This window comes from Mauremys reevesii, linkage group 7, assembly GCF_016161935.1.
Source record: "Mauremys reevesii isolate NIE-2019 linkage group 7, ASM1616193v1, whole genome shotgun sequence".
In the NCBI taxonomy this organism is placed as follows: domain Eukaryota; kingdom Metazoa; phylum Chordata; order Testudines; family Geoemydidae; genus Mauremys; species Mauremys reevesii.
In genome coordinates, this window is record NC_052629.1 from 77,968,637 (window position 1) to 77,980,433 (window position 11,797).

General features: G+C 55.2%; 1 protein-coding gene across 3 annotated transcripts; it reads right to left on the minus strand.

The window, feature by feature from the left end:
* Window positions 1-2,668: 2,668 nt before the first annotated feature.
* Window positions 2,669-8,615, minus strand: HYAL1 (hyaluronidase 1). 3 transcript variants are annotated; one of them, XM_039482673.1, is made up of 3 exons: window positions 6,151-8,615; window positions 4,771-4,860; window positions 2,669-4,466 (listed from the first exon to the last, which is right to left on the minus strand). In XM_039482673.1, exons 1-3 carry the CDS (start codon window positions 7,057-7,059, stop codon window positions 4,146-4,148), a joined length of 1,320 nt encoding a protein of 439 aa, XP_039338607.1. In that variant the 5' UTR covers window positions 7,060-8,615; the 3' UTR covers window positions 2,669-4,145. The 3 variants fall into 3 exon arrangements, with proteins under 3 accessions (XP_039338607.1, XP_039338608.1, XP_039338606.1); XM_039482674.1 differs by lacking the exon at window positions 4,771-4,860; XM_039482672.1 differs by having other exon boundaries at window positions 2,669-4,860.
* Between the last annotated feature and the right edge of the window lie 3,182 nt (window positions 8,616-11,797).

The following is an 11,797-nucleotide window of genomic DNA, read 5'->3' on the forward strand; positions in this document are numbered from 1 at the left end:
TTACAGAAACCATGTTGACTATTGCTCAAGAGTTTATGTTTTTCTATGTGTCTGACAATTTTATTCTTTACTATTGTTTCAACTAATTTGCCCGGTACCGACATTAGACTTACCGGTCTGTAATTGCCAGGATCACCCCTAGAGCCCTTTTTAAATATTGGCGTTACATTAGCTAACTTCCAGTCATTGGGTACCAAAGCCAATTTAAAGGACAGGTTACAAACCTCCTAGCCAAAGACTTCATTGTTCCAGAAATAAAGGCTTAATGTTGTTGAAATTGCAAAATACATCCATAACAACCCTTTGCAGCAGCTGCTCTGAACAAAGTGGGAAGAACCAAGCTAACTCTCTCACAAGACATGTGATGGAACTCAGTAGTGGACTGATTTGAGCACTATATCAAGAACTGGTCTAATCTGATGACAGTTTGTGAACAAAATCGTGAAAAAATAGATGGCACTGTCACAGCCAAAGTTCTCAACATTGGGCTTAAGAGAAATGTTGAACACATGCTGAGTACCCTGAAGCCTATTTCTGTAGCATTGAACAAAATGCAGGAAATAACTGTTTTATTGCTGATGCTGTTGAAATTTGGAAAGAACTGAGCGAGATCATAAAAAGAGAAATATGCAATGACAGAGTTAAATTACAAGCATTAAAAAAACGAATGAGACAAGCACTATCTCCAGCTCATTTTCTTGCAAATATTCTCAATACTCAGTACCAGGGTCAAACCTTAACTGCTGAGGAAGAGGAGTTGGCTATGACATGGACATCCAGCAATCATCCCTCCATAATGCCATCTATAATAAACTTCAGAGTGAAGAGTGAACCATTCAAGAAATATATGTTTGCTGATGATGTTTTAAAGAAAATCACACCAGTTAACTAGTGGAAGTCACTTAAGCACTTGGATTCAGGGACTGTTGAAGTGATAATCTCACTTTAAATAGCATTAGCTTCTTCTGCCGGTGTAGAAAGAATATTTTCTTCCTTTGGACTAATGCTTTCCAAATTGAGAAATTGTTTGAGACCTGAAAAAGCAGGAAAGCTTTGAACAAACAGGAAAATGAAGGTGAAGACAACTGAGTTAGCTGCAGAAGCCAATATTTTAAGTTTCTCATGTTGACCTGGCTGATATAGTTGATTTAATTTTTTTTTAAGTATTTCATTTAACTATTTTAGTTAAAAACAATTTTAACAAAAACAAACCTGATTTTAAAAAAACTTGACTGTTTAACTAAATTAAAAAATCCATATGCTTGTTTTGTTAAAATATTATATGATTGCTGTTGAAGAAAAAATATCCAGAATACATAACATTGTTGTTTTAGTTAAATACAACAATTTAAATGTCTGTCTGGTGATGTTCTCCTCCTAATACAGCATGGCCAGAAAATCCTCCAAATATTAATGATTAACCGGTTGAACTGGAGATAGTTCACCTCCCAATGACTTCATAAATATCTGCTTCCATTACCTTTGGTAAATGAAATAACCAATCATTCATTTTCTGATATAGCTGTAAAACTAATCTGAAAAGTTTTCAAAATAAATCATTTTAAAAATGTATAGTGTGTACCTTCTAAAAATGAAACCTACATCTATCTCTGAGTTGTGAAGATTATGTATTAAGGTTATAACAACCAACAAGAATGCACTTTTATGTAGAAATCCATGAATAAATCAAGTCTTCCTGACTAGTGTTTTAAATCAAATCTACCCTGACACCCAACCCATTGACACCCGGCCCAGCCCAGCCCATTGATACCCATCCCATTGACATCCGGCCCATTGACACGCAACCTGGCTCAGCCCAGTCCTTTTACATCCACCTGGGCTGGACCCATCCATTGACACCTGGCCCGGCCCTTTGACATCCAGCCCACTGACACCTGGCGCAGCCCATTGGTACACGGCCCATTGACACACGGCCCGGACCACTGACACCCAGACTGGCCCAGTCCTTTGACATCCAGCCCATTGATGCCCGGCCCAGCCCAGTCCTTTGACATCTGGCCCATTGACACCCAGCCCAGCTCATTGACACCCGGCCCATTGACACCCGGCCCGGCTCGGCCCAGTCCTTTTACATCCAGCCCATTTTCACCTGGCCCGGCCCAGTCCTTTGACAGCCTGCCCATTGATACCTGACCCCTTGACACCCGACCCATTGACACCAAACCCAGCCCATAGACACCTGGCCCGGCCCAGCCCAGCCCATTGATACCCGGCCTGACCCATTAATGCCCAGCCCATTCAAATATGGCCCATAGACACCCAGCTCATTGACACCCAGACCAGCCCAGTCAAATATGGTCCAGCCCATTGACACATGGTGCATTGACACCTGGCCTGGCCCATTCACACCCGGCCTGGCCCAGTCCTTTGATATTCAGTCCATTGACACCCAGCCCAGCCCATTGGCACACAGTGCATTGACACCCGGCCCAGCCCGCCTGGCCCATTCACACTGGGCCTGGCCCAGTCCTTTGATATTCAGCTCACTGACACCTGGCCAGATGCTTCACTGGTGCTACTTAGAATCAAACACATTGAGATACAAGTACATAGCCAATATTCATAACTTCAAATACAAAAATGATACACACATGCAGATAGCATAATCATAACCAGCAAATCACAACCTTTTCATAGACACCTTCTTGACCTCCTTTATACAAGATTTGGTGCAACTATAGGACCTTGGTTGCCACAATGATCTGTGCGGTCACAGTTCATGTCAATATCGTCACACCTACCCACAAGTGTATCTACCTCTCCCCCAAACTTAGTGTCCCCACTGTGTCCCCTTCCAACACTCTCATGTAGCTCCCTGCCCTCTCCCTGCTACCCCTTCCGCTCGGAATTCCCTTCCAAAATCCCTTCAGCCAGCCCCCCTTGCCTCGGTCACTCCTAGATAGCACCATCAATTAAAAAAATGCCAGTGTGTTTGTGATCCACCAGTGGGTGGGGATGTTATAGGACTGATCCACACAGGATGAGAGCCTTGTATAGGCCCTGCTAGGATGCCTTGACTCTTCAGCTCAAGCTTGCAGTCGTTCATGTGATTAGCTCTGGAGGTCTCCTGTTCAGTCCCTGGGGTCTCAGCCAAGATGGAGGCCATCACACGCTTACACTTGTGCAACTAAAAAGCCATTTGATTGGGTGGCAGTGCCGGGTGCTCTGCATGTGTGAATCGGCTCTTGAGCAGGGGCGGCTCCAGGCCCCAGCACGCCAAGCGCGTGCTTGGGGCGGCATGCCGCAGGGGGCGCTCTGCCAGTCACTGGGAGGGCGGCGGGCGGCTCCAGTGGACCTCCCGCAGGCATGCCGCCGTGCTTGGGGCGGCGAAATGGCTCGAGCCGCCCCTGCTCTTGAGGTTGGCATGTGAATTCTTTGCATGGGTCTAGCTTGTGATTTCTTTTTATTTCGGAATGATGTGTTCCAGGGGTGGGGTGTTCCAGGGGTGGGGTGTATGGGCCACGTAGGGTGCATGGGCCATGGGGGGGGGGGTGTTTAACAGCCCCACACTGAATGGTTCAGTGTAGGAGGCTTACACCGTTGTAGCCCTTGCATGCTGCTAGTTACAGCGCACATTTCGGGCCATGAGGTACGAATCTCTCTCCGTTGTGGACATGACAGAGATCACTATACGTGGTATGCACCTCTCTGTGAGGTGGTTTTTAGCATAGGATGTATCTGACACTTACATGTCAGTTTATGATGGGGTTCCACATATCATGTATGTTTCCTGTTATAAAGTACAGAGTTACACTATGTGAGGGGTACATGACAGAAAGGCTTGAACTGCATCCCAGACTGTGTCCATATTGGTGTTCAGGTGTGTTTCAGGGTGAGGGGGCCACGTGGGTGCAATGGGGCCATGCGAGGGGGGGGTGTTTTGGGGTAGGGTGCATGGGGGCCATGTGGGGAGTGTTTCAGGGGTTGGATGTAAGGGGCTACATAAGGTGCGTGAGCCCACGTGGGGGTGTATATGTGGGGTGTGGGTATGTCAGGAGTGGGGTGTATGGAGCCATGTGGGATGCATGGGGCCATGTGGGGAGTATATGTGGGGTGTGGGTATGTCAGGGGTGGGGTGTATGGGGCCATGTGGGGTGCATATCAGGGTGTCTCTGCTGAGGGTCTCACGCTGGGTTGCCCTCATGTTCACACTGGGTCCCTGCCCAGCCAGTGTAGCATTGGCAGCTGAATTCTTCCACCAGCTTGGCTTGCTCCTGCTTTGCCAGCTGTCCCTGCAGGTGGAGGTGGGGCTGACTGTGATGCCTCTGGACGGTGAAGCTGGAGGGGCTGAGATGCAGGAACGCGCCGGGGTGCCCGGCTCGCCGCACACAGCGCCCATGGCTGGAGCACACCGTGACACTGCACAGTGTGGCGCTGCTGGTCACATTCATGATGTAGTGGCCCAGGCTGCTGTCCACATACTCCTTCAGTGCCAGGCAGGACTCCTGTAGGGGGGCACAGTACAGACCCAGGCAGGGCTCTCTCAGAGGAGAGGAGGGGCCCATTTTCCTGTTGTGCTTCCCTTCCACACAGTCCCGCCGGGACCCACCCTCCCAGCTCCTGAGTGCAGGGGGAGCCAGACCCCAGGGCTCTCACTCTCAGCATCACACACACCTGGGAACTGCCAGTTGCACACCATGCGAGACGCCCACACACACCTTCCCATCCTCTGAGCGCGGGAGCATCCACACCCCAGCCAGGATTCCCATTCCCAACCCATAAGCAGCCGTAGCCCCCGATGTAACGCACCCGTGAGCGAGTGTAATCCTCGTTGCCCCACAGCACAACCCCCGAGGCACCTTGAGAAGCACTTTCCCCAATGGTGTGGACCAAATCCTCCTGCAAGAAGCAGAGAATCACCATGAAGATAACAGCTTTGGCTACTAACACCTGGGAGGGGTGGAAGGCTGTTCCTGTAGGATCCACACATGCATCTTTCCCGCACAGATCGCCCCCTTCTAGCACAACAGCAGACAACCACCAGCATCCGCTGCCTCAAGCCAGATTGAGGAACCTCTGTGGTTCTGTTCCAGGTGAGGGGGGTGGGTCAGAGACAGTGGCATCGATTCACTGCCCACATGCAAAGCCGTGTTATGCTGACAGGTGTTAATGACTGCCAGCAAGTGGGATCTACAAACAATCACACACCTGGTTAAAGCAACCTTCTTGCAGGCTAAAGGGAAGGAGCAATTAAGCCCCTTTATGTAGTGACATAGCTGGAAACAACAGAAATCACCATCCAAGGCAATGGCAAGTCCTGATCAGAAGGTAAGCTGTGCGGGCTGTGGGGTTCCCTAATGGCAAATGCAGGGGCTAGGAGCTGGTTTGGCAAGCTGTGAGGGGGTGCTAGAGCAGAGGTGGCCAGCAGGCAGGGAGACGTCATGGCCCTGAGAGAGCAGAGGGACAGCTCGGTGGGCCCAGCACTGACTGAAGGCCTGGGGATTTCTCAGTAAGGAAACTGACGGCTACTTGTTTCTTTCTGTTCAGGGAAGCTGGACTTTGTGCCCATTCTTGCAAATAAACAATCTGACTCAGAAACGACTTGCAAGGCCCCAGCTGCTGGCTAATCACTAAGGGCCACTGGGACCACAGCAGTGTAACAAAGACAGGTTTCTGCTAAGCTGGGGTGGGCTGGGGATGGAGAGTTGGCTGAGTTGGGGGTATTTTCTTTCCCGGAGGTATTGGAGGTATTTTCTTTCGTGGAGGTACAAAGAAAAGGCAGAGGAATAGCCTGAAACAGGCCAAATATAGAGAGACCCTCCAGGAGCCCAGACCTTTGTCTTGTGTGAAAGCATTGCTCTCTTCTGGCCCCATGGCCCAGGATATGGCCCTTGTCCCTCACACATCTCCCGCTGGGATCCCTATGGAGCCCCCTTCTGCCCTCCAGGGCTTCTCCACACACACACACACACACACCCCGAGCTGACTTCATCCTACCAGACTTCCTCCCTCTGCCCCTTCTCCGCCAATGGCTGCTCCTTGGCCCCGGGTGACAATGGTAAGCAATGGTCGAGAGGACCTGGGCTAGAAGATGGGAAACACCCCCGCCCCTAAAGCTGGCCTCTGCCTCATGCTGCCCCTCTATTCGGCCCTGGGGGGGGGCACGGCAACGCTGGCTGGGGGCATCACCTGCGAGAGGAAGTCCTCCGTGAAGTCGTACTGGATACGGGCGTAAGGTAGGACTGAGAGGCTGCCGGTCCCCATCTGCCCCTGCACCCGGAATGCCTCGGCCACACGGTGCCGGACAAACTTGCCAACCTGGTCTGTCAGCCGGAGCTCCTTGGGCAGGTAGATGCTGGGGTAGAGCGCCCGGCTTTGGTTCCAGAGCCACCAGAGCTGTTCATTCCGCCGCTGCTCCACGGCGGGACACTCCCCTGTGTAGTTGGCCGCTTTGAAATCATAGTTATAGCAGCTGGGGAAGCCATAGAAACCCCAGAAGCCCCCAGGCCTCAGGCTCTTGCCAAGCGCCAGGGTCTGCTCCATGAAGGCCCGGGCGCTTTGCTCAAATTCCTCCTGAGCTTCCTCGGCCACCCTGTCTGGGGGCCAGTCGAGGTGCTGCTCCCGGACCAGCTCTTGGGACTTCTCCTTATAGAGCTCCATGGCATCCCAGTTCCGAGCCCACACGGGGCGCCAGCTCTCCCAGTCGATCACTGCCAGGCCCCGGAAGCTTGGCTCCGATATGGCGGCCTGGATGTCGTGCCTCGCCTTGCCGAGGTGGGCCAGGAGGCTGCCATTCTGGGGGATGCCCCCATGGGCTGCCATCCCCTCCGGGGTGTAGTGTGGATAGAGGCCCAGTGTGTTGCTGTAGAAGAGGGCGATCTCCTGGCCCAGGAAAGACTCGTTGCGGTTCAGCACCACGTCAAAGACCCCCAGGTCAAGGGGCACATGGTATTTTGTGCTGCACTCCTGGCTCGGGGCGTTCCACACTGTGACAAAGGGGCGGTTCCAGAGAACGGGGCCCCCGTCTGCCGTGCTTCGAGCCACCAGGGCCAGGCTCAGCAAGCATGCCCAGGGCAGTAAGAACGCGGTGGCCGCCATGTTGAGCCTGCGTGCCAATGGCTGGCGTCTAGTCCTTGAGGCCTCGGGAGAGCTCCTGGGGGGCCCGGCTCCTCAAATCTCAGAGGAAGCCCTGGCTGCCTAGTTTCCCCACTCAGCCCCCCCCAGGGATGGGGAAGCTGGGAGAGATGCGGAGTGGATTCCTGCTGCCCCCCAGGGGAGCCGAGTGCTGTCAGCTTTCCAATGCTAATTCCTACTGGTTTGTCCCGACCTCGTCCCTCCTAATAACTCTCCCTGCAGAGGAGCGAGGGCTGGAATCAAACCTCTGGCTTTCGCAAGGATTTGCGGTGGGAGGCCTGGCACCTGCTCCAGAGCTTTGCCCTCCCCATGACCTTGGCTGATGTGTCAATGGGGCCTATTCCCTGCCCCCCCTCTCTTCCCGTAGGAGACACCAAACCGGACCCTTGAGCTCCTGTCCTCGGGGGCAGGTGGGGGGAGTGTTTTCCCCATGTGAAGGGACTGCTGGGCCATGATGCCAGGGCCACTGCTCCAAAGGGAAGCAGTGTTTGCAGATGGGGTGGAAGAGCCCTGGGTTGGCTGCTCTGTGCCCAGGTTAAAGATTTACCTGCGGGGGGGGGAGGGGGAAGAAGGAGCAGGGAGAACGGGTCAAAGAGATAGCGTGGGGTCAACGGAACATGGGTCAGAGCTGCCATGCTAAACTGCAAGGCCAGAATCCAAGCCATGGCAACAAAGACACTGCTCTGAGGAAGCGCACAGCGCTGGGGGCCAGCTGGCATGGGCAGGGCACTGCTCCAAGGAAGTGCACAGCACTAATGATTAGCTGGCATGGGCAGGGCACTGCTCAGAGGAAGCTCACAGCATGGGGCCAGCTGGTGTGGGTAGGGCACTGCTGTAAGGCAGCTCACAGCGCTGGGGGCCAGCTGGCATGGGTAGGGCACTGCTCCGAGGAAGCTCGCAGCACTGGGGGCTAGCTAGTGTGGGCTGGGAAGGCAAATCATATCCTGGGGCTGGATGTGGATCATGCCCATATCCTTGTGGCTATGCTCAGTAGCAGAAGCAGTGGCCCACGCTGACTAGCCTTGCCAGGTTCCAGTGTAACAAAGTGGAGCCAGCCAAAATCAGCCAGGCTACTTCTCAGACCACAGGAGTCAGTCCCCCCCAGCCCCTATGGAGAGGGCCCCTTTCCTTCCTGCCCCACTAGGAGCTAAGCCTGTAGCATCAGTGGGGAAGCTGAAGTAAGTGGAGACCTGTCTATAAATCTCTGGGCTGGTGTTGGGATGCAAACTGATAGGGGTAAGCAGAGGGCAAGGGCAGAGAGGCTCATGGGAAATGCAGTCCTGGGGTGGTTCAGCTCCATCCCCAAGGAATCCTTGCATCCCCATGCTCTGCAGATCCGCGTGGTGCTGAAACTTCACCTGTACTGCCCCAGCTGGGCTGAGGGTGTCACACTCCGCTACTGCGAAGCCAGAAATACGGCCCTGGCATCGGTCGCTCCCGGGAAGGAGAGCATTTTATAAGGGGGCAGCCAGGGTAAAACACCAGGCCCAGGGCTGGGCCTACTCCCTGAAGGACCCAGGGCCGGCTCCAGACCCCAGCGCCAGCGCGCTAGGCGGCGTGCGCGGGCGGGCGGCAGGCGGCTCGGTGGACCTCCGCAGGCGTGCCTGCGGAGGTCCGCTGCTCCCGCAGCTCCAGTGGCGCCTCTGCAGGCACGTCTGCGGGAGGTCCACCGGAGCCACGGGACCAGCGGACCCTCCGCAGGCACGTCTGCAGGAGGTCCACCGGAGCCGCGGGACCAGCGACCGCCAGAGCACCCCCTGCGGCGCACCGCCCTGCTTGGGGTGGCGCAATTCCTAGAGCTGCCCCTGGAAGGACCTCTGATTACAGCCCTGCTCTGCCCATGGCAGCATGTCCCTGTGAGCCCAACATGACAACGCAGGCCCGAGGGTGGCTTAGGACCCAGATGGAGCCCACTGCCAGACCCTACACCCTGGGATTGGTGGGGCTGGATAGGAGGGGCTGGAGGAAGCTCAACTAGAACAATGCCTCCCTCTGAGCCAGGAGCTTAATTTGCTATAAGAAAGCTCCAATCTCCCACCAGCTCTGGGATCCTTCCCGTCCTCCTCCCCTCCCCCGTTTGCCTCCTTCCCCAGCCAACGGCAGGCTGGGGGAGTGGGATGGGGCAGACCCTTCCAACCAGGGATTAAGGGGATGAGTGAAGCTTTCCAACCTATGAGAGCCTTAAGGGGTGGCATAATGGGGAGGAGGGGGGGCTGTTTCCACCCCAGTAACCACAGCTGGCATCCCGGGGGAATCTCGGGGGGCTGGGGTCTACTCCGGAACATTTCCAGGTGGTCCGTCAGATGAGATGAGGGAGGTGCACATGTGCAAGCCAGATGGGCCACGTCCTACACAGCCCTGGCGCCAGCCACCCTCGAAACCAGAGCGCTGAACCCAGACCAGGATCCTGATCCAAAGCAGGCCCTGATTTCTATAAAGGGCCAAACCAAAACCCAGGACCGGCCCAGCCCCCCAGGCTGCCTCAGTGTGTGTGAGATGGGGGCAGTGGTGCTGGCTCCAGCCCTGGCCTCCAGAGTATCCTCTTGTGACAGGGAGTGGTCCTGCAACATCCATGCCTCAGTTTCCCTCTCTTCAGAGCTCCTCAATAATTTCACAGACTGGTTTGGCTGTTGCAGTGACTTGACCCTCTGCCTAAGTCCCTAACAAAAGGTCCACCCCCATCCCAGGTATACGAGGCCAAAACCCAACACAGTTTTCACACTGGGCCTGTCTTGAGAGTCTGGTTGGTCTTCACTAGCTCAGACACGCTTCTGCCTGCCTGCCCTCGGGGCTCAGCTTTTCCCCCTTCCCAGGCTCCCCTCCTTCCCCCACCCCAGCTCCTTTGTGCTGGACCCTGCTCCTTCCTCAGCAGCCACCCCCAGGCCTTCCTGCGTGGAGTCCCTGCTCCCCGGCACATCATGATACCGTGCCAGAGCCTTGCCAAACTCTGCAGCCCTCAGCAGCCTTCTCCATGCCTCTACCTTCTCTACCCCAATTGGTGACATGATTCACTAGTAACATGACCATCAGCATTCACCCCACCTAGAGAGGTGAGCTGGCTGGGTCACAAGTCTGCTGAGCCCCATCGCCTCTGAATAGGCCCAGCCAGCCTAGAAGAATGTGTGATAACAGTGCAGTGCTGTGGGGTGCAGTGCTGCAGGGTGCCCTGAAGGGGGCAGTGTGCGATAACAGTGCAGTGTGTGTGGGGGGGGTGCCCTGCAGGGGGTGGTGTATGATAACAGTGCAGTGCTGCAGGGTGCAGTGATGTGGGGTGCCCTGAAGGGGGCGATGTGTAATAACAGTACAGTGCCGGGGGGCCTGCAGGGGGCAGAGTGTGATAACAGGGCAGTGCTGCAGCAGGCAGTGCTGCAGAGTGCCCTGAAGGAGACAGTGTGCGATAACGGTGCAGTACTGAGGGGTGCCCTGAAGGGGACAGTGCTGGGGGGAGGGGCTGTAGCCCAGTCCCCTGTTGTGATTAGGGGAGCAGTTCCAGGCATCGATCAGCAGGTGTCAGCACACGCACGCACACAATTCTCAGAAAAGCAGCCGGCCAAGCACTGGGGAGGAGGAAGGGAATGGGGCAGAGCTCAGCCCCCACCGAGTCTGGTTCCTATTACACTGCGGTGGGGGGGCCGCCAGGGAGACTGGGAAAGGAAACAATCCAGCCTTCAGCTTCTGGAGACCTGGGGCCTTGACTCATGCAGCTCAGCCTATTAACTCTTTGCTGGGGAGCGGGCAGCAGGCATTTCAGGCCCTGCCCAGGGCACCCTGGGTTGCGCCCGCACTACACCAGATGAGGCTGCCCCGTTGCAGTGCAGGTGGGGTCGTGGCTGGAGTAAACTGGCTGGCTGCAGCCTTTAGCCAAGCAAACACCCCAAATAAAACAGTCACCTATTTTGGACGGGCCGGGGGGGCAATGTTGGGGGGAGTAATGGGGGGGCTACACCTCCCCTTCCCCATCCTGCCCCTGAGTGCCCCCAACTGTGCATTGCACTCACTAGCGACTGCTTTGTCCATTCTGGGAAGAGATGGTGACACCGGAGCCTTCCCAGTGATAGGATTGCTGAGGCAGAGAAGGACACCTTGGGGCGGGGAGCAAGGAGTGCTGGTTTGAATCCAGCCCCAGGCGGGAACTTGGTCCTGTCTGATGGCAGCCCTGTAATGGGAGTCTTAATCCCCGCTAACTGACCCCCTGGTTGGCACATTGGCAGAGGGGGGCCAAGGATGGACTGAGTCAGTGGAGACCAAATGCCCTGCTCCAGTTACAGCACAGAGAGAGGCCAGTGACGTTACTGCCTGTGCTGTGGCTGATTTCTGGAGCCATCTGTGGCTGTCACGGCCCAGGAATACCAGCCTGGCCTGGCCACAGCACCATACCCACTTTTGCAGTGGGAGGAGGAGATGCCTCTATATCTAGGGAATGCCACGCTGCTCCCACCATACTGACAAAAAGGGTAGGCCGTGCTAATGACCCTCCTGGATGCCATTTCTCCTGCCAGGGCAGAGGAGCTGAGATTTCAGCAGGTTTCTGAAAAGCCACAAAGGGTTAAAGCACCCCTGGAACATGGAAATGACAGGGCTCCTCCACCCACACACCTCTCACTGTCATAGGACAAAGGGCTTGAAGTGATCTGGGCCAGACTGCATGGGGGCGGGTAGGTGGGGAGAAAACACGCCCCCATCAGCCCGGGGTGGGGGTGTG

What these genes read in the sequence shown, in the direction of transcription:
- HYAL1 (XM_039482672.1), bottom strand. Translation starts at nt 7,059, where the DNA reads ATGGCGGCCACCGCGTTCTTACTGCCCTGGGCATGCTTGCTGAGCCTG. An exon ending in CGGAGGACTTCCTCTCGCAG is followed by an intron (nt 4,861 to 6,150) that starts GTGATGCCCCCA and finishes TGCTTCTTGCAG; the next exon opens with GAGGATTTGGTCCACACCAT.